Genomic DNA, 25,757 nt, shown 5'->3' with positions numbered 1-25,757 from the left:
AACTTGCTCTCTTAGATCTAAAAGACTGTTTGAATTGCATGTGTTACTTAAGAACGTCACCAAGTTTATCTAGAAGACTGCCATGAGACGGAATTCAAATAATGAAATTGAGGGTCTTTTGTGTATTGAAAGCTTCCAGAGAACTTTAATCTTTCAATGATCAATGGCCAATTTGAGTCTCTAGTATTTCTGCTAGAAATAGAACCGTAATCTCTAGTAATAATTAAAATATTACTGTAAACCTGGTACATCTCATTAAACACATGACTTCTAATTTGTGCCTTTTCCAAAGTTGTCAAAGTATGTCTGTTCTTCAATTTCACAATTAATGATTACAGCATGAATGAGTAATCTGCCTTTCTTTTTTATATTTCAGATTTATTAAATGTGAAACATCAAAATATCTGTGCAATGTTTTATTGCTGAAAACCCCAAATTGCTCTGCAAATAAAAAGGCCTTGATGATGTGGGCGTAGCTACATATAAGGGGTAGCTTGGCCTTAGGATTTTTAATGTAATTAGAGCCATTTGAAAATAAAACATTCTTTACAGCCAAACTTATTCACCTGGAAATTTCAATCACAATAAGTTACCAGAGGCAAGTTATTTCAACAGATAGTTTAACACCCATTTCTTTCAAAACACCTGTTGAATCCAATTTGGGATTGCTCTTTTTAAAAACTGGTAAATACAAACATTTCTGTCAGGGCTGTTTTATTCTTTTTTGACACTTCTACTTTTGGTTGAGGTGTTTTCTGCCTCTGCTATTTCTTCTCAGTTGTCCTTTTTTGCCCCTTATTACTTTCTTCCCACAACAGTACCGACATAGCAAAAATATTTTGGTGCCTTTTAAAAATGATTTGCAGCTGCCTACATCCCAATCTATTATGTTAGAGTCACATCACTGCATTTTGAAAGCAATGATCATCACAACTTCTTGGCATTTTAACCCCGTACAATTTGAAATTGAAACCGTATGAAGAGATTCAAAGGGCAGTTCTTAAACCTCGTTGATGAAATGAGAAAAGAAGAAAATATGTTGTAAAAAGAGGCAGAAAAATCCAATTTAGGGTATTTGTGACTAAATAAGGGAGCAAAAAGATCCCACACATTTCTCATTGATCCTGGTAAGTACAACTACGGCTGAATAAAATTCAGTAAGTTTCCAACATTATTTATATTTTAGAAAAATATCAGAGAAGTCACCATAAGCCATGTAGTTGGTAATGTTTTGTAAAGAAATGAAGCCTGGATTTCACTTTCTGAATAACAGCCTCTAGAGAAGAGGAGCACAGGAAAGGAAATATCTTGGTTTTAGAGAATGAATAGCTTGACAAGGAGTCTTAAAACAAGTTTGCTAGGCCAGGAGCTGTGGCTCACATCTGTAATCCCAGTACTTTGGGAGGCCGGATCATGAGGTCATGAGTTTGAGACCAGCCTGGCCAATATGGTGAAACCCTGTCTCTACACACGCACTATATATATTATGTATATATATAGTGTGTGTGTGTGTGTGTGTGTGTGTGTGTGTGTGTGTGTGTGTGTGTATGAATTAGCCAGGAGCGGTGGCGCACACCTGTTGTCCCAGTTACTTGGCCAAGGCAGGAGAATCGCTTGAACCCGGGAGGCGGAGGCTGCAGAGAGCTGAGATTGTTCCACTGCACTCAAGTCTGGGCGACAGAGTGAGAATCTGTCTCAAAACAAAAACAACTTTGCTAAGGCGATCTAACCACCATATGCTGTGTGGAAAAGACCATCCCTTTTCCTTGGAATGTATCCTGCTTAGACATTTTGTTCTATAAGCTCTTAGTACGTTTGGGACACTTGATGAGTGGGGGAAGTGGAATCTTGTTTAGGACCGGAGTTCTAATCACTGGACCTTCAAAGCCAATGGAAGAGGAAGGAAAATGCACGTTCAAGAGTGCAAACCCTCCCCCTTTCCTCATATTCCGTAATGACTGTTTTGAGTCCTAAACAAACATTTCCTATCAATTTTAGCGGGGAGTAGGGCCAGGGCAATCTCGACACTAAGGGACGGGGACACAGACAAGTCTGTTCCAGGACGGTGGCGGAAGTGTCATAAAATGAGGCGTCCATCTGCCACCCACAAAGCAAATCTCTCTGTCTGTTTCCCAAAGTGTTCACAGGCTCACCACGCTTCCTGAATGTCAGTGCGAGTTAGCAACCAGAACTCTGATCTGAGTGTGATCTCGGACGCTTGTTCCTCTGCGCGCTGGGTAGCGGAAATTTTACACCAAGCGCGCTTAGGTGGGCTAAAGGGCTGATCTGTTTACTTCTGAACTCGCTAGTGTCTTTCTCCTGGGAGCTAGGCGAAGCCGCCTATTGGCCACCGCAGAGTTTGGGAGCGACACGCAAGTGGAATTGGAGCTGCCACCTCACTTTCCACGATCGAACCCGGTGTAAGGTGGCGGAAGGGGAATGGGTAGGCACGTTCAGGAGTCGCACTTTGCCTTCCCACCCAGATACTAGCGAAGCGCGGAGCGGATAGGTTCACAGCGTAGGCCAGTTTGAGAACTCTGCGTGACATTTGGGAGTTCTCTTGTCTGGCTGAGAGGCAAGAAGCAGAGGTACCACACCGCCCCCTTCTCTGACTGGATGTCTCTTCACCGTCCAGCCTGAATCCACTCAGGTAGTCGGACGCCGGCCAGGGAGTCTCCACCTCCTCGCCAGCGGCAGCCATTCGGAGCGCTTCGGCGCAGAGGGGGTGGGGCCCATTGGCTGTGGGGCGCTGCCAGTCTCCGGAGGGGGTGTGGTGGGGGTGGGGTCTGGGGCCGCAACGGGTCGGGGCTGCTCACTGTTTGCTGGGTGGTGGGTGAGCTTGAGCGTGAGCCGGCTGCTGAAGACTTGCCAACAGTTCCGAGTCAGCGAGAGCGCGCCAGAGAGAGCGCGCCAGAGAGAGCGAGAGTGAGGGAGTGAGTGCGAGGGGATCTAGAGGAGTCAGGGCGAGAAAGCGAGGGCCCGAGGACCCACGATTGAGACAGAGTGACCATGGCTGTCTCCGCATCTCCAGTGATCTCTGCAACTTCCAGCGGCTCCGGCGTCCCGGGGGGCTTATTCCGGGCCGAACCCCTGTACTCGACTCCCGGGGAGCCCCCTCGTCTCACTCCTAATATGATCAATAGTTTCATGGTTAATAACCATAGCAGCAGTGCCGGAGGTGGCGGGGTCGGTAGTGGCGGCGGCGGCAGCAGCAACACCAACACCAACGAGTGCCGCATGGTCGACATGCACGGGATGAAGGTGGCTTCGTTCCTGATGGACGGCCAGGAACTGATCTGCCTGCCGCAAGTCTTTGATCTTTTTCTCAAGCACCTGGTGGGAGGCTTGCACACTGTGTACACCAAGCTGAAGAGACTGGATATATCCCCCGTGGTGTGTACTGTCGAGCAGGTCCGGATCCTCCGCGGGCTGGGGGCCATCCAGCCCGGGGTAAACCGCTGCAAACTCATCACCAGGAAAGACTTCGAAACTTTGTTCACTGATTGCACCAATGCCAGGTGAGACACTCGTTTCTTGGCTCTCCCGCTTCTCTTACCCCTTTGGCCTCTTCTGCATGCCTCACCACCCTCATCCAACTTTGTAGAATGAGTCTTAACTAGTTTGCCTCTATTCTTCACGCCGTAAGTCGGTGGGGAAAGAGGACTAGAAGGTTTCATTAATGCCGGTGCCTTCTAGTCCGCGCTCAGTGCAAGGGCTTGGGTTTAAAAAAGTCCCGCACAAACTTGAGTTTGCAGTCCTCTATTGAAACTTTCCAGCCTTTTGCCCATATCTTGCATGGCTTTTGGCTGCTTGTGGTTATTTGTTAATTCTTCTTTTTGGTTTTCTTTCCTGCTCTTTTGTGGCCGCACGGGTCGGATAGGTTTTCTTCTGAACACAGATACCAAGGGCTTTCTCAGGGGGCTGGCTGAGCTGTAAACTGGGCTCCTAAGCTAGCAAGCCAGAACACAGCATTTGGGGCATGCAAGGGGTGGGAAGTCTAGAATCCATCCCAGAGGGTGATTCGATCCCCATCCCGTGTGTTTGTTGTGAGAACGTGTGGGGTGTGTGGTGTTGTTGTTTGTGGTGGTGTTGGTGTGTGTGTGTGTGCAAGTGCGCGTGAGAACGTATGCCCATGCTTGCTGCGCAAAGCTCCCCAGAACACGATACAGGAAAGTCGATGGATATTATTTTTACAAAAGGACGACGACGAATATCACTTTCCTGGGATCGTCCGTTCTGGGTTATCTGCAGAGGGCAATGTGGGGCATGAATCACTGTGGCTGGGACTGGATTGGAGGTTGGAGTACAAGTTGGCAGATTTTCTAGAGAGGATGCTCTCAGCTCTTCCAGGTGAACAGTTGGGAGGATCCTATTCCCTTAAAGACAGGATTCCTTAAATGATGATGGTCAGCTTCCCTGGTTGTAAGTGTACCTCCTTCATATCACAATTTAGAAGTACACTAGTGAATAAATGTCCATTTGCATATGAGAAGCAAATTGTGTTCAGTGTTTCTGAGTTTAAAAAGAAAAAAAGAATACTCAAGATTATCTGACTTTTTAAACACCTGTGAATTAGTCTTCTAGTGTTTATTCCGTCTCCAGTTTGGTAACATCGCAGGAAAGCACAGATTTGGCACAAAAATCACCATCACGTGGTTAAAAGGAGCAAAGGGTTTTGTTGTAAAACAGCACTACTGCTTATTATTTTGCAAAAAAAAAAAAAAAAAACTTTCTCAAAATGAACTTTAAATCATAACATCTCTGGGTCTATGAACTAAAACTGCAACAGTTTACCACATCTGTTGTAAAAGCCGTATAGTTGAATGATACTGACAACTTGTAGGCAAACTGTTGCTTACTGCTACAATAAGATAATGCTACAGAACTTACAAGGGAACCCTTTTCCTTCTTTTTTTTTTTTTTTTTTTTTCTTCCATTGAGCAGTGTTTTTCTGTGTTCAAGCAATTAAACAAAAAACTGTTTATGTAAGAACTCCTACCTGATTCATATTTAGGGCTTACAAAACCGGTTTATTATATCAGCTTTTCTTAAGGAAGATAGATGGCCTTAAAACACAAAGGATAACAGCTCCCTCAATAAAACAGGCAATTATGGATTGTAAGAGTAAAAAGACAATTCTATTTTGACTACAAAGCATTTTTATTAGTACACAAACTAAAAAGATTACAAGGGACTTCAGACAGTGACCATCTAATTCATTTGTTGCCATCCAAAACACTCAAACAGTTAAACAATTGCAGACATGAAAACCTATTCTCTTAACTCTCTCTCTTTATCAGTCTCTCATCTCCCCATCCCTGTTCTTGCTCTCTTCCCCTTCTCCCCTCTCTTACAAATGCCCATTCTTAAAGTGGAACAGTTATTACACTTAGGAAATTCTTCCTTCCTCAATTAATTTGCACATTCTTGAGAAAAACCTATGACTACAATTTTCAAATAAATAGATTAGTATTTTAATATGATTTTGATACTTTTCTCTATAAATGGAAACTTTTCCTAATTTTTATTAGAGCTACTTATTAAAAAAAAAATTTAGAGGCTGGTGATCTTTTAATATTTTTGGACCCTGTTATACTATGTATGTTTAGGTTATTATTTTTATCTAATTAACTTTATTTACTCCTTATCACAGCAATAGTAACTTTTCATGTGTGTGAATTGCTTTTGTGTATGTGTGTGTATAAAGGTGATAGAGAAATATTAAATATGTAGGAAGAAATATATCTGTGATGTGATTCATGTGCCTTCTATTGCATTTTCTTTTCTCTATGGGTATTTTGTTTGTTATATTGCTATTTTAAAACTGTGTTACAAGTATTGCAATTTTCTTAATTGTAAAAATTTATGAAGTATATTCTATGAATGCAATCCATCAGTGAAGATGAGGAAAACTACTAGAAACACACCTAAATTGCAATTTTAGATAGAAGAAAACCACAATTTCTGGGAAAAATCTAATTAATGATAAAATGATATCAACAAATTTTACTGATTCAAAGTGCCCTCCTAACCACATTATTAAAATTACAAAATGCAATAATGCATTTAATAAATGCTGTATGACTTTAGGTGAGATTATTTACAGAAATGTATACTTAAGTTACTCCCCAAATCTGAATTTTTAAAGAAAATTGTGAAATTTTTAGATCCACATTATTTCTGTGACTTTTCTATTCAGTGAAAAGAAAGGTAAGGGATGTAAATAGGAAAGAGGTCCAAGAGAGACAAAGTAAGGTAGATGAGACTCGAGGCCAGGAAGAGAGTAGAAATGCAGGAAAAGAGCACAGTGATGCCTTGAGATGGAGTGAAAGATGGAACAGAAGAGCTTATAGAGATGCTCCAAGATGAGTGATGTACCAGTGGAGATCTGGCTAAAGAGGATTGTCCTTCAGGACTCATGACTTCTTAGCGCTTCTAGCTAAGAGCAGGGAGGGAAGTGCAAGAAAAAACTAAGTGTTTAGCGAATGGAAACTCTTAAACACCATTCTTATTTCAAAGAAGATTCATCTTCATCGCTTGATGGATAAATGTTCATTATATGTTGTTGAATGGAAGGCCTATTTGTAATGGTGTCATTGGCAATTTTCTCTTCCTGTATAATAAACATTTATTCCCCTCTCTGTCAAGTATGTGGGGAAGAGTACAAGTCCTGACTTAGAGCATTTGGAATGCTTTCTATGCCATCCCAGAACACACAAAATGGACTGTTTTCAAATTGGTCATTTTCAAGGACCTTAAGGTATTACTACTAAGTGACACTTTGATTTGCTTCAGTGCCCATTGTGTACACTGAAGAAAAATGAATGAGTAAAATATATACATAATTGTTTCTTTGATAGTACTGAAAGTCACAGCAAGAACTACCAGTGCCTTATATTAACTATTTTGTTGTTAGCCAATTATTGAAATATTCAGTTGTCTTCCTAGAAAAGAAGTTAAGAAATAGTATCTGCTTCAACTACTAGAGAGATAGTAAGATTAAAACTCCTGACCATTCATTGTTCTGTTTGACAAGTCAAGGTTTACATCTCTGTGATTTCAAAGAACTGTACAACGTTTTTCCTTCATGACTGTTAACTTCCAAAATTAATTATAAGGATATTATTTTGAGGATTATTTTTTAAAGGGTGATAAAAATAATCAACATTAAATGGGAAAAAACACTATACTGTTTTGGATTTTGTTTTTGCAGATAAAGCACTGTGATTTCTGTTTAATATTTTGTACAAGAAAACTTGTAGTTTTTAATACCAGAGAGGACAGGCAGGTTTAGAAAGCGAATGTAGATAATTTTCACTCTTGTGCAATAGATTTTTCTTACTAAATTCTCCTAAGTTTAATGCAGCAGTAAAATATTAAATTAAAATTGTTTTCCCTAAATATGAAAATGACTAAACAATCAATAGATTTTAGTGTTTCTCTTTTTACCTACCTGTTAATATAAAAGTAAAATATTGTCAGATTTCATGACCAGCATTTAATTTTGTTTGAGGGCCAACTGATTAAATGTTATTCAGTCATTTAGAGTTAAATGGGTGCTTGATGAAACAAGAAAGTATGATTAAGAAAACATTTTAGTAATGCATTTGGAGATATGATTCAACATATATTCAAACCAAATAGAATTCAGTTTTTAAACTTAAAATATCCAATTGTAGTTTCTTGTTATTTTGATAGTATATAAACAGAACACGAATATGGTTTTATATTAAAGAGATTTTTAATATCAAAGCACATTTTACAACATTTTAAAACTATTTTCAAATACTAGAAATATGGTTATTATGAGCACTCAATGAGTTTAGCTTTGTATTCAAACTTGAGTACTTTATAGCTCATGATCTATATAGAGTAGCATAATTTACTTTGAAAATTTATGTTTTACATTTACAGTTAGGCAACATCAAATTTTTGCAGAACTTGAATCACTTTCCTGAGCTAATATTTTGTATCGCTTACATTTTCAGTAATGATAAAAACATTTTAGAAAAGAATCTGTGTAGTAAATGCACATTCTATTCTATAGGATGATGAAAAGACAGTCATATTGTCTGTTAAAAGCAGCCACATGGTCAACAATGCTCTGTCCTTTATGAGAAGAATGATGTCAAGATTATAATTAAAGCAATTATAGTTATATGCCAATGCATTGACCTTCCATGTTTACATTCATTTTAAATATACGCTTCTGAATAACCAACAGTTTTGTATTTAACTACTTTAGCTGGTATTCATATACGCCTCACTCATTTATTAGGTGATGGATACTGCATTAAAGAAATGATCCATGACATGATGCAGTATATCTTTGGATTTTTATGTATCATATTATCCTCAATGTATAGCACATGAATGTCAATAAATAATTAGTACATGATGGTCTTCAGACATTAATGTTTTATATGGTTTTACACAGGAAATACCTAATACCTATAAAGATATCAAGTCTGAAGTATTTGATGCTTTCTTAGGTAACCTTATTTTGTCTTAATGAAATTCATAGATGTCTTTAACATGCTTCTAGCAGACAAATATAATTATGAAAAGCCTAATCACAACATGTTATATTTCAGTTGGTAATCTCGCTCTCCAGTGGCACTTTATCTTATGCATTTAGAGATACAAATGATTTGGGGTTATCTACTCTATATATTTTAAGTATGTATTAAAACCATCCTAATTGATCCAAAACTGAAAATATTATGTTTTTGCGAAAAAGACAGCAAACCTTTCCCTCAAAGCAAAACAATTAGGTATTAATGATATTCTTGTTGCATATTCCAAAAGCCTTTGGTTGCATTTATTTCCTCCTTTTCTTCTCTTTCACCATCTCAACCTGCAAAACTCTTCACTGTCACTTCATATCACACAATTCTAAAAAGATAAAACAACATTTAAACACATTTGCTTTGGAAGGGAAATTGAGCTTTTGCACCCAATAAGCCTGATTGTGGAACTGCATGCAAATTGTGTTTTGATTTATCTCTTTTACACTTTTTTCCATTTGAATTGATCTTGCATTCATTTCACCAAGCGGCTCTGTGAGGCTGCAGATGTTGCCCTGTGTTTAATAAATCAATGAGACAGATCTGAATGAATCACTTCAGATGGATTCTCTGCTCGGTTTGATGTCTAGATGTTATTCTTAGCTTGTTATCATGACAGATGCATTAATGTTCCCATACACTGCCAGCAATGTCAAAGAGATTGAAGCTTTTAAAGTGGCGGCATCCCTTTTTCCATTTTCTGCTAGAACAACTAAATTTATTTTATTTGAGAATCGGAGAAAAATACCAAATCAGTCTTAAGATTTTTCATGGGAAAGAGTCTCAATACTCATGCTATATTGTGAACTATTCCAAAATGGTGGAAATCAACATATTAAAACCTAAATATAGTATAGCTGCTTAATAGTGCCTCTACATTAATATTTAATCATAGCAGGAAAAATGAGAATTAGTAATATATGATTGGGACACATTGAAAGTGTCACTATAAATAGAATAATACTGTATCCAAATTGATTACAGAAGGGTGTTAGTTTTTAAATCCTTACTAATAAGCTTTTCGTTGGCTTAATGCAGCCGCAATATACTCTTATGAAGGGATTTAGAACTCCTTCAGGATTTAGTATTTTTTTTAGTAGGAAGGAGACAGCCTGTCCGTTGTGTATTCATCATTTATTCACTTTGTAATGCTGAAAATCCCAGAAAAGTTTATTTCATGGTAATATATTTATATTCTGGGTAATTATGTATAAATCATAAATTATCCAGTAGCAATAAATGCTACTTTTATAGTTTAATTTCTTAAGCTATAGAAAAGCATATGGTCACCAATAGGAACTTTGATATAACTCTAGTGAAATTTATTACTTACCTCCATTATATATCATAACTACCATACTTCATTTCATTTAACCCATGGCTTTGTTTCCTTGATTCTGAGAGAGAAACAATGCTGTCAATTGATGTGAAATATTTTGAATTTAATATTGTAGGTGATATAACTTTTCAGTTAGTCTGATATTTGAAAATGCAAATTTTAAAAAGGAGGTTCAAATTTTCTCTTATTCAGCTTTCTGAAGAATATGTATTTTAAAAATCAGTTTTTAGAAGTAGATCCTCTTTGAAAGCCTATACAGTATTCCTTAATCATAATTTTATTCCTACCTTTATTAGAATAGGAAAACAGTTAACACTGTTCTATGATACTGTTTGGGTCTCAAATTCAGGAAAAATTGTATCTCCATCAGTTAGGCTAATGTTGGATGTTTATGATACATATACTATTATCTATGGTAGAGTTTAAAGAGAAGTTTAAAATGAACTTCAGTAAATTATGGGACAATAGTTAACTTTTTTTTTCAAATTTTCTTTAAAATGTGTAAATGCCTTCATGGTGGTATCTCACCACATCCTTCTTCAACACTAAATTTATATGTTAAAATTGGTGAAAATATTATACTGAGACTGTGAGTTTAAGAAGTAACACAAGTTGTTTTATGCAAAATTGAATATATTTTAAGAAAAAGGTATCTTTATCAATACCTATCATGGTATCCTTTAAAGAGAACTGAATTTGTTGCATAAAACAAAATCTTGGGTTTATAATAACAATTTCTGAGGAGTCGTTTTTAACTCCAGTAATGTTCTTTGAAAAGGTTCATTAAGCCTAATATTGTGTGTACATTAGACACTTAATTCACATTTGTTGAATGAATACAACTATGCATACACATATACACACATTTATTCCTCTTATCAGAATTCTTTGCAGATTATGATGTTCCTTAACAAAAGGTAAGAAATAGTTAAAGTATGCAGTTATTGAAGAGATACTAATCCTGAAATTCTAAATCCAATATAAAACAATTTGTAATCATGCCATAGACCTTTCACAAATACACATGTAAAGGTGTCAAAATCTAATATATGAACTTAGAATATTTGAAATGAAGTACATCTTCAAAGCAAGTATAACTTCTTGATATTTCCCTTAGGTGAAAACCCAGTAGAGAAGCTCAAATATTATGAAAAGGCAAGAATTAATAAGTAAAGTGAGCCTAAGACCATAAAATGATTATTGGTGATTTAGATTTATACTACTTGATATGAGCACTAACCCTTGTGGCAGTTGACTTGTGATCCTGTTTTCAAACAGTAAATACATGTGTATTCAAAATGAGTTGGTAAAAAGAGGGTTTTCTTCCCTTCTTTCTAGTCTGTGACCAGAAATACAAATACATGTTAAAAATAATGATTTGATTTTTTTCCTGAATAATCTTAAGACCAAGTCCAGTGGAAACTCAAATTTGCATGAACTATCCTCCTCACCACCCATTTAAAAGAAAACTTAGTTCTTTCAGGTGTAATTAATTTTGAAGAGTAAAATTTCCTTTAATCTAGGAACCCTGAAGTTGAAACTACTTGTTTCTGTGTACTATTTTGACCCATTACAATTACTTTGTTTATTAGAGCAAATTGTGGTGGAAACTTTGTAATCATACTACTGGAAAAATACATAGTACAGGGAAGTTTAAAAAATAATAAACCACAGTATTTTTATTGCTGTATAATCTTTTTATTTTTAAACAAATTGACCGTTTAATGGTGCGTAATGTAGTGTGTATACAAAGGTATATAGCATTCGATTGCAATTGTGTACAGTGATCTTGTCAGGTTGCTAGCAACTACTAGCTGGTAACAGCATTTGGGCTACATTTAGTCTATCTGCTATTTATGTGATAGGTTAAAAGAAAAAAGTAATATTGATCTGTCGCCGGATTAAAGTTTGAAATGGGTAACAGCCTGAACACAAAAGGCTTTTTTTTTTTTTTTAATGATTTCTCAGCTTGCCATTGATCTAGTTTTATTGCATTCATTATTTATTAAAAGAATTTGCAAGCTAAACATAACGTTAAGCTAGTTTGCACACAGGGACCGCACTTAGGAAATTGAATGGAAATTGCATTAGAGATGAACATCTGTGCTATTTTTCCACTCATGTGTTTATGGGTTTGTATAAAAGGTGTATTGGATTAACAGTTATAAACATTATAGCTTACAGCAATATGTTAGTTTCTGAGCTTTCAGTTATTTTGTGAGAAGTCTATCTCTCACGTTTGTCTAAAAATATAGTACTGTCATCAAAAACAATATTAATTATGTATTTATTTTTAGAAACATATTTAGAAAATTTATTTTTATTATCATACTGTTAATGCATTATGTATGTTATGTGTGCATTATGAGATATCCTGCTATACTGAAGTAAAAACGTTTTGAAAACATATGTAATTATCATATAAGACTATACTGTCTCTTAATGGCCTTTGGTAGTAGGGTATATAGGTGCAATTACAGAGTACCTATTTTAAGAATCTTGAGTTTAGTGCCATATTAAAGCATACTAGATTCACAGAAAGTACGTAAAAACTTTAATATGACCATCCATAAAATATTATATATGTAGTCAAAGCCTTGATCATTCTAAAATGTTAGTAAATGTGCACACACCGAAGACTTGCTCTATATAACACTACTGATAATAAGATGGGATGCCTTAGGATATGGTTCCCCTTTTGGGTTCAATCCAAGGAAGTTTAATTACCAAACCTCAAGTTGACCTCCCCAGAGAACATAAGTTAGATCCCAGTGAGTATAGGTTTTTTTGTGGTGTGTGTTTTGTTTTCGTTTTTGTTTGGGACAAGGTCTGGCTCTGTCACCCAGGCGGGAGTTCAGTGGCAACCAGTGAGTATGTCTTTTGCTGTATTATCTTTTTTTTTTTTTTTTTTTTAATTATACTTTAAGTTCTAGGGTACATGTGCATTATCTTTAAGCTGTAGACATTTGGAAAATTCATGTCTATCTACTTAATTATTGGCATTTAAATGAAATTTTAAAAACTTCACAACCATTTTGATCGCTCATGATTAGATTTGTTATGATAGCCTGTGTGTGTGTGTGCATGTGTGTGTGTGTGCGTGTGTGTGTGTGTCTGTCGAGCATTTATTAAGAGTATTCTTTGTGGTGCCAGGCAGCTAGGTGCTAGGTGCTGTGAATGAAATGAACAAAACAGTCTGTTCTTTCATGGACCGTACAGACTACTATTATGCTATCATTAGCTTAAGGTATATAAGCTGTATTATCCCTCCTGTTATATTTACTAAATTATGAAATATTTGAGTTTACAAAATTTTGCCACATCTATTATTGAATAATCCTTAAATTTCCTTTCCCATATCTGCCTCATGCATTATATCAGTAAACATTAGACCCTTTTTCAGTCTTTAGAATTACACCAGAAAAGTCCAACTAAAAATAGTCAGTTATTAAGATACAAAACAAGGCATTTTAGTTTTATGAGAGCAGAAAGTGTGCTTATAAAGTACACATAAAAAGGAGCATGAAATAAAACATGTATTTCCACTTCAGAATGACCATAGTTAATTGACCTTAGTAACTTTTCATATATTTGTTAAAAGGGATATGAATTCTTAAAATTCATGAAGTTAATCAATCCATGAGACACATGTTTTTGTTATAAAATGTGCAACTGTGGATTTTTAAAAAATTTATGTTAAAAAGCTTGCTTTGATTTGTGTTAAGAATTTTAAATTAGTAAGATCCTCAGTCTTAGAGCATCATTTGCTTTGCATGTGGTCCTATACAGTATTATGCCAAAAATTAAAACAGAGATGAGTGATTTGTTTTTATTCATCCAGAGTACATTGACCCTTAAATATGTTATATTTAAATGTAAATAACTTTAGAAAACCAGATTATTTGCAAACATGTATAATTAAATGTTTAATGTTACTGTTAAGCTTGCTGCTTTGAAAATATCCTGTAACCTGTTAAACTTCTAAATTTATTTTGTAGAAAAGTCTGTGAGTTCCCCCTAGGTTTTTATCTGAGGTATGCAAAAGGGGAATTTGTTCATAGAAAAAACATTACTCCATAGTACATTTTATGCATAGCATACAATCTTCAGGTCTCACTTTATAAGCCAATTAGCATATTAATTTTAAACATATAAGTGTGATATTTTCCAATTCAATTCATTTTGACAAATATTTAGTAAGCACCTACTATGTGCAAGTCTCCTTATCAGGGAAAGTGGTAATACTAAGAACTCGCCACATTGTTATTGTTTCATCTCTAGATTATCTAGGTTGAGTTTTATTGTTTCATGATTAGCTCTCAGCTAACCTACATTAGTGGAAGGAAGAATAAATAATACATATAATTCAGAAATGTGGAAAATTAAAATAACATTGATTTGGCTTTGCAGTGCATTATAAAATGTTCTCGGCATATTAACCTGTCTAAATAAAATTTGCTTATTCTAATATTCAATTTTATTTACTTTTTTTCTCATTAAACTCTCTTTTAATGGGTCTCAAAATTATGTGACAGATTTTGGTCAAGTTGTTTCCATTAAAAAGTACTGATTTTAAAAACTAATAACTTAAAACTGCCACATGCACAAAAAAAAAAAAAAAAAAAAAAAAAACCCACAAAGAAAAACAAAAAAACGAAGTGGTCCACAAAACACTTTTATTTCCTTCTGAAGGTTTTACAATGCATTGTTATCATTAACCAGTCTTTTACTATTAAACTTAAATGGCCAATTGAAACAAAGAGTTCAGAGACTCTTCTTCCACCACTGATTAAGACTGGGGTGGCAGGTAATAGGGATAATATTCATTTAGCCTTCTGAGCTTTCTGGGCAGACTTGGTGACCTTGCCAGCTCCAGTAGCCTTCTGGTTCACTGCTTTGATGACACCCACAACAACTGTCTGTCTCACATCACAAACAGCAAAGTGACCCAGAGGAGGATAGTCTGAGAAGCTCTTAATACACACGAGGTTGCCAGGAACCATATCAATGATGGCAGCATCACCAGACTTCAAGAATTTAGAGCCATCTTCCAGCTGCTTACCAGAAAGGTGATCAGTCTTTTCCTTCAGCTCAGCAAACTTGCATGCAATGTGAGCCATGTGGCAATCCAGTACAGGGGCATAGCCAGCACTGATTTGCCCTGGATGGTTCAGGATAATCACCTGAACAGTGATGCCGGCTGCTTTCATTGGTGGGCCATTTTTGCTGTCACCAGCAATGTTGCCAGAACGAACATCCTTGACAGACACATTCTTGACATTGAAGCCCACATTGTTCCCAGGAATAAAGCTTTATTTCATTTCACTCAAAGCTTTATTTCACTCAAAGCTTCCTGGTGCCTTTCAACAGACGTTATTTCAGTTGTAACACCGACTGCAACAAAAGTGACTACCATACCGGGTTTGAGAACACCAGTCTTCACTTGACCAACAGGTACAGTACCAATACCACCAATTTTGTGGACATCTTGGAGAGGCAGGAGCAAGGGCTTGTCAGTCGGACGAGATGGTGGTAGGATGTAGTCCAGAGCCTCAAGCAGTGTAGTTCCACTGGCATTGCCATCTTTACAGGTGACTTTCCATCCCTTGAATCAAGGCACGTTAGCACTTGGCTCCAGCATGTTGTCATCATTCCGACCAGAAATTGGCATAAATGCTACTGTGTTGGGGTTGTAGCCAATTTTCTTAATGTAAGTGCTGACTTCCTTAATGATTTCCTCGTATCTCTTCTGGCTATAGGGTGGCTCAGTGGAATCCATTTTGTTAACACCAACAATTAGCTGTTTCACACCCAGTGTGTAAGCCAGGAGGGCATGCTTACTGGTCTGCCGATTCTTGGAGATACCAGCTTCAAATTCACCAACACCAGCAGCACCAATCAGGACAGCACAGTTAACCTGAGATGTCCCTGTAATCATGTTCTTAATGAATACAGTAGTCATTACAGGTGTTAGCAGATCAAAACCTGGAAAATTACATGACGCCAGTTGTTTACTTTAACACACCTTCCTGTGTTTAGAACCCCTAAATAACCATCTTCCTTCAGTTAAATAAACATTTCTTGGCACCAGAGGAATTATAACTTTGGGTTGGAATGCATTGATGAGTATAACTCTAAATCAGATTTTTGTGAAGCGTTTCTACTCTGTGAAGAGAGTAATTAATTGATTTTCAGCTTGCAATTAAGAAAAGGAACATTATACAGTCTTGATGCTGATTATATCCTGTCAAGAGCAGTCATTTTGATGATGGGCACATATAGAACATTGTGACCACTAAAGAGAGTAGTAACTGCTCCAGTGTTTAATTGGTATACGTACATTTGACAGAGCCACATTCTTACATTTGCAGTTCTTTTGGGTTGTTCCGTGAGGACTGACTTTTTTTGTTATTTTAGGAGCATGTTCTTTTTTATGAAGTCATATGATGTTTACATAATCCCTATTCTGCCACAATCTAAAGCTTTTATTATTCTTCCTTGTTTTCAAGTGAAAGTAAGTTTATCAAGAAAATAAAGGAACAAAGGAATGACTACTCCATAGGCAGAGCAGCCTAAAGCTTTCATTATTTACAGTTTAGTCTCATTGAATTGAATGACAGATATGCTGTGTATTCAGTTTGGTGTTTTGTTTCTTTTTTTTTTTTAATTTTTTTTTTTTTGTTTCCAAGACGGTTCTCAGTTTATAAATGTAAATAAAATCCGAGAATTCCTTTTTTTCGAGGTCTTTCTCTACATTAGTGGGAGATATGTAAAAGCCTTTGTCCCATATGGATTCCTGTTCCTTCAAAGAAGGGGCAGTGAAGCTCAATAATTTAATTTTCTGTTTAGTTGGGAAGCCTCTTGATTTTACAGACAGGAGGACTATATTTCAGTCATGTTAGCATTGATAGAATTCTATTTGGGAATGAACAAAGGAATGAAGCTAAAAAAGGGTGGAGACAACTTGCTGAGAAAATGTTTCTAATGTAAATAGAGAATAGACCAGGAACTAACTGATAGGTGGGAAGTAGGCAGTATAGAGTGTACTGATAAAGGCATATGCACAGAGTTCTTGAATGAATTATCCCTTTTAATAGTCTTCATTTTAGTGGTAACATTAATCAGATTAATAATGAACAGGAACAAAAGACATACAAATATTAGCTGTGAATAAAAAGAAAAAACACTAAAGGCAAAATGTAGAAATGTTATTCCATTTGAGGCGGCATTAAAAATCTTAATAAAACATTTGTATACATGTTATATTAAAGTAATATTCATTTAGTATTCTTGTAAATGTTACTTTAATTAAAAAATTATAAAATGTCCATTTACATATCCTTGGTAAATGTTCTTACTATTCCTGTTCTGTTTGATTGATTCTAGCTTGCCATAGCACATTTTTGAAACGTGTTGAGAATAAATTATTTATATTTTTGTGTGTACATTTTTTAGGTAAAAGTTTATTTTTAAGTTATTTTTTAAAATTTTTGTGGTTACATAGTAGATGTATGTATTTATGGGGTACATGAGATATTTTGATATAGGCATGCAATGTGAAATAACCACATCATGGAGAGTGGGGTATCCATCCACTCAAGCATTTATTCTTTGAGTTACAAACAATTTAATTACACTCTAAGTTATTTTAAAATGTACAATTAAGTTATATTGACTCTAGTCACCCTATTGTACTATCAAATAGTAGGTCTTATTCATTCCCTCTATTTTTTTTTACCCATTAACCATCCCCACCTTCCCTCTAGCCCCTCACTATTCTTCCAAACCTCTGGTAACCATCCTTCTACTTTCTGTGTCCATTAGCTCATTTTTTTTTTTTTTTTTTTTGATTTTAAGATCCCACAAATAAGGGAGAACATGTGATGTGTGTCTTCCTGTGCCTGGATTATTTCACTTAGCATAATGATCTCCAGTTCCATACATGTTGTTTCCAATGACTGGGTCTCATTCTTTTTTATGGCTGATAGGACTCCATTGTGTGTATGTACCACATTTTCTTTTTTTAATGTTTATTTTAGATTCAGGAATACCTGTGAAGTTTTGTTACACGTGACTGGGATTTGTTATACAGATTATTTCATCACCCAGGAATTAAGCCTAGTAACCAATAATAATCTTTTCTTCTCCTCTTTCTCCTCCCACCCTCCCCACTTAAGTATATCCCAGTGTCTGTTGTTTACTTCTTTGTGTTCATAAGTTCTCATCATTTAGCTCCCGCTTACAAGTGAGAATATGTGGTATTTGGTTTTCTGTTCTTGCATTAGTTTGCTGAGGATAATAGCCTCCAGCCTCCCGCAAAAGACACAATCTCATTCTTTTTTATGGCTGCATAATATTCCATGGTGTATATGTATCACATTTTTTTATCCGTTCTGTCATTGATGGGCATTTATGTTGATTATTTGTCTGCTATTGTGAATAGCGCTGCAATGAACAGACACACACGTTTGTCTTTATAATAAAACAAATTATATTCCTTTGGTTATATACCCAGTACTGGGATTGCTGGGTCAAATGGTAGTTCTGCTTTTAGCTCTTTGAGGGATCACCAAACTGTTTTACACAATGGTTGAACTAATTTACACTCTGCCCAGCAGGGTATAAGTGTTCCCTTTTCTCTGCAACCTCACCAGCATGTTATTTATTTTTTTATTTTTGCTTTCTAGTAATAGCCATTCTGACTGGTGTGACATAGTATCTCCTTGTGGTTTTGATTTGGTTTCTCTAATGATCAGTGATATTGAGCTTTTTTCATATGCTTATTGGTCACATGTCTGTCTTCTTTTGAAAAGTGTTTGCTCACTTTTTAATGGGGTGTTTTGTTTTTTTCTTGTAAAATTGTTTAAGTTCCTTACAGATATTTGATATTACCTTTATCAAATGCATAGTTTGCAAATATTTTCTCCCATTCTATAGGTTGTCTGTTCACTCTGTTGATAGTTTCTTTTGCTGTACAGAAGCTCTTAAATTTAATTAGATTCCATTTGTCAATTTTTGCTTTTGTCGCGATTGCCTTTGGTGTCTTTGTCATGAAGTCTTTGCCCGTTCCTCTGTCAAGCATGGTATTGACTAGGTTGCCTTCCAGAATTTTAATAGTTTTGAGTTTTACATTTAAGTCTTTAATCCATCTTGAGTTGAGTTTAGTATATGGTGTAAGGAAGGGGTCCAGCTTCAATCTTCTGCATATGTCTAGACAGTTATCCCAGCACCATTTATTGAATAGGGAGTCTTTTCCTCATTGTTTTCTTTGTCAGTTGTCGAAGATCAGGTAGTTTTAGGTGTGCAGCCTTGTTTCTGGGTTATGTATTCTGTTCCATTGGTCTGTGTGTCTTTTTTTTAATCAGTACCATGCTTTTTTGGTTACTGTAGTCCTGTAATATAGTATGAAGTTGGGTAACATGATGCCTCCAGCTTTGTTCTTTTTGCTTAGGAATGCCTTGGCTATTCGGGCTCTTTTTTGGTTCTATATGAATTTTAAAATAGTTTTTTTTTTTTTTTCTAGTTTTGTGAAGAATGTCATTGGTAGTTTGATAGAAATAGCATCAGATCTGTAAATTGCTTTGGACAGTGTGACCATTTTAATGATACTGATTCTTTCTACCCATAAGCATGGGATGTTTTTCCATTCGTATTGTCTCTGATTTTTTTTTTTTTTTAATCAGTGTTTTGTAATTCTCATTGTAGAGATCTTTCACCTCCCTGGTTCACTGTATTCAGAGATATTTTATTCTTTTGGGGGCAATTGTGTACTACGTTTTCTTTATCCATTCATCTGTTGATGGAACTTACATTGCTTCCAAATCTTAGCTATCGTAAACAGTGCTGCAATGAACAAGGGAGTGCAGGTATCTCTTTGATATACTGATTTCATTTGTTTTGTGTATATACTCTGTAGTGGTATTGCTGGATCAAATGGTAGCTCAAATTTTAGTTTTTTGAGGATGCTCCCAAATGTTCTCCATACATTGTTGTATGTTGTTGTACTAACTTACATTTCCACCAACAATGTATGAAGCTTCCCTTTTCTCTACATCCTCACTAGTATTTATTATTGCCTGTCCTTTGGATATAAGCAATTTAAATTGGAGTGAGAGGGTATCTCATTGTAGTTTTGATTTGCATTTCTCTGATGACAAATGACGTTGGGCACCTGTTCTTTTACCTGTTTGCCATTTGTATGTCTTCTTTTGAGAAATGTCTTCTCAAATCTTTCACTCATTTTTTTTTATTGGATTATTAGGATTTTTTCATATATAGTTGTTTGAGCTCCTTATATATTCTGATTATTAATCCCTTGTCACATGGGTAGTTTGCAAATATTTTCTTCTATTTTGTGGGTTGTCTCTTCACTTTATTAAATGTATCCTTTGCTGTTCAGAAGCTTTTTAACTGGATGTGATCCCATTTGTTAATTTTTGCTTTGGTTGCCTATACTTGTGGGGTGTTGCTCAAGAAATCTTTGCCCAGACCAATACCCTGGAGATCTTCCCCAAAGTTTCCTTGTAGCAGTTTCACAGTTTGAGGTGTTAGGTTTAAGTCTTTAATCCATTTTGTATTGATTTTTGCATATGGTGAGACATAGGCATCTAGCTTCATTCCTCTGTGTATACATTTCCACTTTTCCCAGCACTCTTTATTGAAGAGATTTTCTTTTCCCTAGGGTATATTTTGGGCACCTTTGTTGAAAATAAGTTCACTGTAGGTTTGTGGATTTCCTTCTGGGTTCTCTATTCTGTTCCATCGGTGTATATATCTGTTTTTATGCCAGTAACACGCTGTTTTGGTTCCTTATAGCTCTGTAGTATAATTTGAAGTAAGGTAATAAGACTCTTCTAGTTTTGCTTTTCTGGTTAGGGTAGGTTTAGTTATTCTGGGTCTTTTGTGGTTCCATGTAAGTTTTAGAATTTTTTCTTTTTCAGATTGTTCACTGCTGGCATATGGAAATGCTACTGATATTTGTACATTGATTTTGTATTCTGTAATTTTACTTAATTTGTTTATCAGTTCTAACAACTTTCTTGTGGAGTCTTTATGTTTTTCCAAATATACGATCATATCATCTGCAAACAAGCATAGTTTGACTTCTTCCTTTTTAATTTGGCTGCCCTTTATATTTTTTTCTTGTCTGATTGCTCTAGCTAGGCCTACCAGTACTATGTTGAATAACAGTGATGACAGTGGGCATCCTTGTCGTGTTCCAAATCTTAAAGGAAAGGCTTTCAGTTTTTCCTCATTTAATATGATACTAGCTGTGGGTCTGTCATATATGGCTCTTATTATGTTGAGCTATATTCCTTCTATCCCCAGTTTTTTGAGACTTTTTAACATGCAGGATGTGGGACTTCACCAAATGCTTTTCTAGCATCATTTGAAATGATTACATAGTTTTTATTCTTTATTCTGTTGATATGATGTGTCAAAGCAATTGATTTGTATATGCTGAACCAGCCTTGCATCCCAGCGATAAATCCCACTTGGTCATGTTGAATGATCTTTCCAATGTATTCCTGAATTTGGTTTGCTAATATTTTGCTGAGGATTTTTACATCAAATTCATAGGAGGTATTGGACTGTAGTTTTCATTTTTTGATGTGTTTTTGTCTGGTTTGGGTGTCAGGTTAATACTGGCCTCATAGATTCAGAGTGGAAGTATTCCCTCCTCCTCTATTTTTTTGGAATAGTTAGAGTAGTATTGGGTTTCATTCTTTTTTAAATGTTTGGTAGAATTTATCAGTAAAGCCTTCAGGTCCTAGGCTTTTCTTTTTTTTAATTTATTTTATTTTTATTATTATACTTTAAGTTCTAGGGTACATGTGCACAACGTGCAGGTTTCTTACATATGTAGACCTGTGCCATGTTTGTGTGCTGCACCCATCAACTCGTCAGCACCCATCAACTCATCATTTACATCAGGTATAACTCTCAATACCATCCCTCCCCCCTCCCCCCTCCCTATAATAGGCCCCAGTGTGTGATGTTCCCCTTCCAGAGTCCAAGTGATCTCACTGTTCAATTCCCACCTATGAGTGACAACATGCAGTGTTTGGTTTTCTCTTCTTGAGATAGTTTGCTGAGAATGATGGTTTCCAGCTGCATCCATGTTCCTACAAAGGACACAAACTCATCCTTTTTTATGGCTGCATAGTATTCCATGGTGTATATGTGTCACATTTTCTTAATCCAGTCTGTCACTGATGGACATTTGGGTTGATTCCAAGTCTTTGCTATTGTGAATAGTGCCATAATAAACATACGTGTGCATGTGTCTTTATAGCAGCATGATTTATAATCTTTTGGGTATATACCCAGTAATGGGATGGCTGGGTCATATGATACTTCTAGTTCTAGATCCTTGAGGAATCACCATACTGTTTTCCATAATGGTTGAACTAGTTAACAATCCCACCAACAGTGTAAAAGTGTTCCTATTTCTCCACATCCTCTCCAGCACCTGTTGTTTCCTGACGTTTTAATGATTGCCATTCTACCTGGTGTGAGGTGGTATCTCATTGTGGTTTTGATTTGCATTTCTCTGATGGCCAGTGATGACGAGCGTATTTTCATGTGTCTGTTGGCTATATGCATGTCTTCTTTTGAGAAATGTCTGTTCATATCCTTTGCCCACTTTTTGATGGGGTTGTTTGTTTTTTTTCTTGTAAATTTGTTTGAGTTCTTTGTAGGTTCTGGATATTAGCCCTTTGTCAGATGAGTAGATTGCCAAAATTTTCTCCCATTCTGTAGGTTGCCTGTTCACTCTGATGGTAGTTTCCTTTGCTGTGCAGAAGCTCTTTAGTTTAATTAAATCCCATTTGTCAATTTTGGCTTTTGTTGCCATTGCTTTTGGTGTTTTAGACATGAAGTCCTTGCCCATGCCTATGTCCTGAATGGTATTACCTAGGTTATCTTCTAGGGTTTTTATGGTATTAAATCTAACATTTAAGTCTCCAATCCATCTTGAATTAATTTTCGTATAAGGAGTAAGGAAAGGATCCAGTTTCAGCTTTCTACTTATGGCTAGCCAATTTTCCCAGCACCATTTATTCAATAGGGAATCTTTTCCCCATTTCTGGTTTCTCTCAGGTTTGTCAAAGATCAGATGGCTGTAGATGTGTGGTATTATTTCTGAGGACTCTATTCTGTTCCATTGGTCTATATCTCTGTTTTGTACTATACCAGTACCATGCTGTTTTGGTTACTGTAGCCTTGTAGTATAGTTTGAAGTCAGGTAGCGTGATGCCTCCAGCTTTGTTCTTTTGACTTAGGATTGTCTTGGCAATGCGGAGTCTTTTTTGGTTTCATATGAACTTTAAAGCAGTTTTTTCCAATTATGTGAAGAAAGTCATCGGTAGCTTGATGGGGATGGCATTGAATCTATAAATAACCTTGGGCAGTATGGCCATTTTCACGATATTGATTCTGCCTATCCATGAGCATGGTATGTTCTTCCATTTGTTTGTGTCCTCTTTGATTTCACTGAGCAGTGGTTTGTAGTTCTCCTTGAAGAGGTCCTTTATATCCCTTGTAAGTTGGATTCCTAGGTATTTTATTCTCTTTGAAGCAATTGTGAATGGAAGTTCATTCCTGATTTGGCTCTCTATTTGTCTGTTACTGGTGTATAAGAATGCTTGTGATTTTTGCACATTAATTTTGTATCCTGAGACTTTGCTGAAGTTGCTTATCAGCTTAAGGAGATTTTGGCCTGAGACAATGGGGTTTTCTAAATACACAATCATGTCATCTGCAAACAGGGACAATTTTACTTCTTCTTTTCCTAACTGAATACACTTGATTTCTTTCTCTTGCCTGATTGCCCTAGCCAGAACTTCCAACATTATGTTTAATAGGAGTGATGAGAGAGGGCATCCCTGTCTTGTGCCAGTTTTCAAAGGGAATGCTTCCAGTTTTTGCCCATTCAGTATGATATTGTCTGTGTGTTTGTCATAAATAGCTCTTATTATTTTGAGATACATTCCATCAATGCTGAATTTATTGAGAGTTTTTAGCATGAAGGGCTGTTGAATTTTGTCAAAGGCCTTTTCTGCATCTATTGAGATAATCATATGGTTTTTGTCTTTGGTTCTGTTTATATGCTGGATCACGTTTACTGATTTGTGTATGTTGAACCAGCCTTGCATCCCAGGGATGAAGCCCACTTGATCATGGTGGATAAGATTTTTGATGTGCTGCTGAATCCGGTTTGCCAGTATTTTATTGAGGATTTTTGCATCAATGTTCATCAGGGATATTAGTCTAAAATTCTCTTTTTTTTGTTGTGTCTCTGCCAGGCTTTCGTATCAGGATGACGTTGGCCTCATAAACTGAGTTAGGGAGGATTCCCTCTTTTTCTATTGATTGGAGTAGTTTCAGAAAGAATGGTACCAGCTCCTCCTTTTACCTCTGGTAGAATTCAGCTGTGAATCCGTCTGGTCCTGGACTTTTTTTGGTTGGTAGGCTATTAATTATTGCCTCAATTTCAGGGCCTGCTATTGGTCTATTCAGGGATTCAACTTCTTCCTGGTTTAGTCTTGCGAGAGTGTAAGTGTCCAGGAAATTATCCATTTCTTCTAGATTTTCTAGTTTATTTGCATAGAGGAGTTTATAGTATTCCCTGATGGTAGTTTGTACTTCTGTGGGGTCGGTGGTGATATACCCTTTATCATTTTTTATTGTGTCTATTTGATTCTTCTCTCTTTTCTTCTATATTAGTCTTGCTAGCGGTCTATCAATTTTGTTGATCTTTCAAAATCCAGCTCCTGGATTCATTGATTTTTTGGAGGGTTTTTTGTGTCTCTGTCTCCTTCAGTTCTGCTCTGATCTTAGTTATTTCTTGCCTTCTGCTAGCTTTTGAATATGTTTGCTCTTGCTTCTCTAGTTCTTTTAATTGTGATCTTAGAGTGTCAATTTTAGATCTTACCAGCTTTCTCTTGTGGGCATATAGTGCTATAAATTTCTCTCTACACACTGCTTTAAATGTGTCCCAGAGCTTCTGGTATATTGTATCTTTGTTCTCATTGGTTTCAAAGAACATCTTCATTTCTGCCTGCATTTCGTTATGTACCCAGTAGTCATTCAGGAGCAGGTTGTTCAGTGTCCATGTAGTTGAAAGGTTTTGATTGAGTTTCTTAGTCCTGAGTCCTAGTTTGATTGCACTGTGGTCTGAGAGACAGTTTGTTATAATTTCTGTTCTTGTACATTTGCTGAGGAGTGCTTTACTTCCAACTATGTCGTCAATTTTGGAATAACTGTGATGTGGTGCTGAGAAGAATGTATATTCTGTTGATTTGGGGTGGAGAGTTCTGTAGATGTCTATTATGTCTGCTTGGTGCAGAGTTGAGTTCAATTCCTGGAGATCATTGTTAACTTTCTGTCTTGTTGATCTGTCTAATGTTGACAGTGGGGTGTTGAAGTCTCCCATCATTATTGTGTGGGAATCTAAGTCTCTTTGTAAGTCTCTAAGGACTTGCTTTATGAATATGGGTATTCCTGTATTGGGTGCATATATATTTAGGATAGTTAGCTCTTCCTGTTGAATTGATCCCTTTATCATTAATGTAATGGCCTTCTTTGTCACTTTTGATCTTTGATGGTTTAAAGTCTGTTTTATCAGAGACTAGTATTGCAAGCCCTGCTCTTTTTTGTTCTCAATTTGCTTGGTAGATCTTCCTCCTTCCCTTTATTTTGAGCCTATGTGTGTCTCTGCTTGTGAGATGGGTCTCCTGAATACATTAAACTGATGGTTCTTGACTCTATATCCAATTTGCCAGTCTGTGTCTTTTAATTGAACCATTTACTCCATTTACATTTAAGGTTAATATTGTTATGTGTGAACT

At 36.2% G+C, this 25,757-nt stretch overlaps 1 protein-coding gene and 1 pseudogene across 2 annotated transcripts in view; one reads left to right on the top strand and one right to left on the bottom strand.

Annotated features, from left to right (window-relative positions):
* The first annotated feature begins 2,834 nt into the window (after nucleotides 1-2,834).
* The window catches only part of DACH2 (dachshund family transcription factor 2), a 714,928-nt gene continuing 692,005 nt past the window's right edge, over nucleotides 2,835-25,757 (top strand). For both annotated transcript variants that reach the window (XM_026452154.1, XM_026452153.1), the window contains exon 1: nucleotides 2,835-3,518. In XM_026452154.1, the coding sequence (XP_026307939.1) occupies nucleotides 3,010-3,518 (509 nt within the window). In that variant the 5' untranslated portion in view covers nucleotides 2,835-3,009. The remainder of the gene's footprint in view (nucleotides 3,519-25,757) is intronic.
* On the bottom strand, nucleotides 14,729-15,850 carry LOC111536073 (annotated as a pseudogene).

Source organism: Piliocolobus tephrosceles, chromosome 12 (genome assembly GCF_002776525.5).
Source record: "Piliocolobus tephrosceles isolate RC106 chromosome 12, ASM277652v3, whole genome shotgun sequence".
Taxonomy (NCBI): Eukaryota; Metazoa; Chordata; class Mammalia; order Primates; family Cercopithecidae; genus Piliocolobus; species Piliocolobus tephrosceles.
This window is presented reverse-complemented; position numbering and strand designations above follow the sequence as displayed.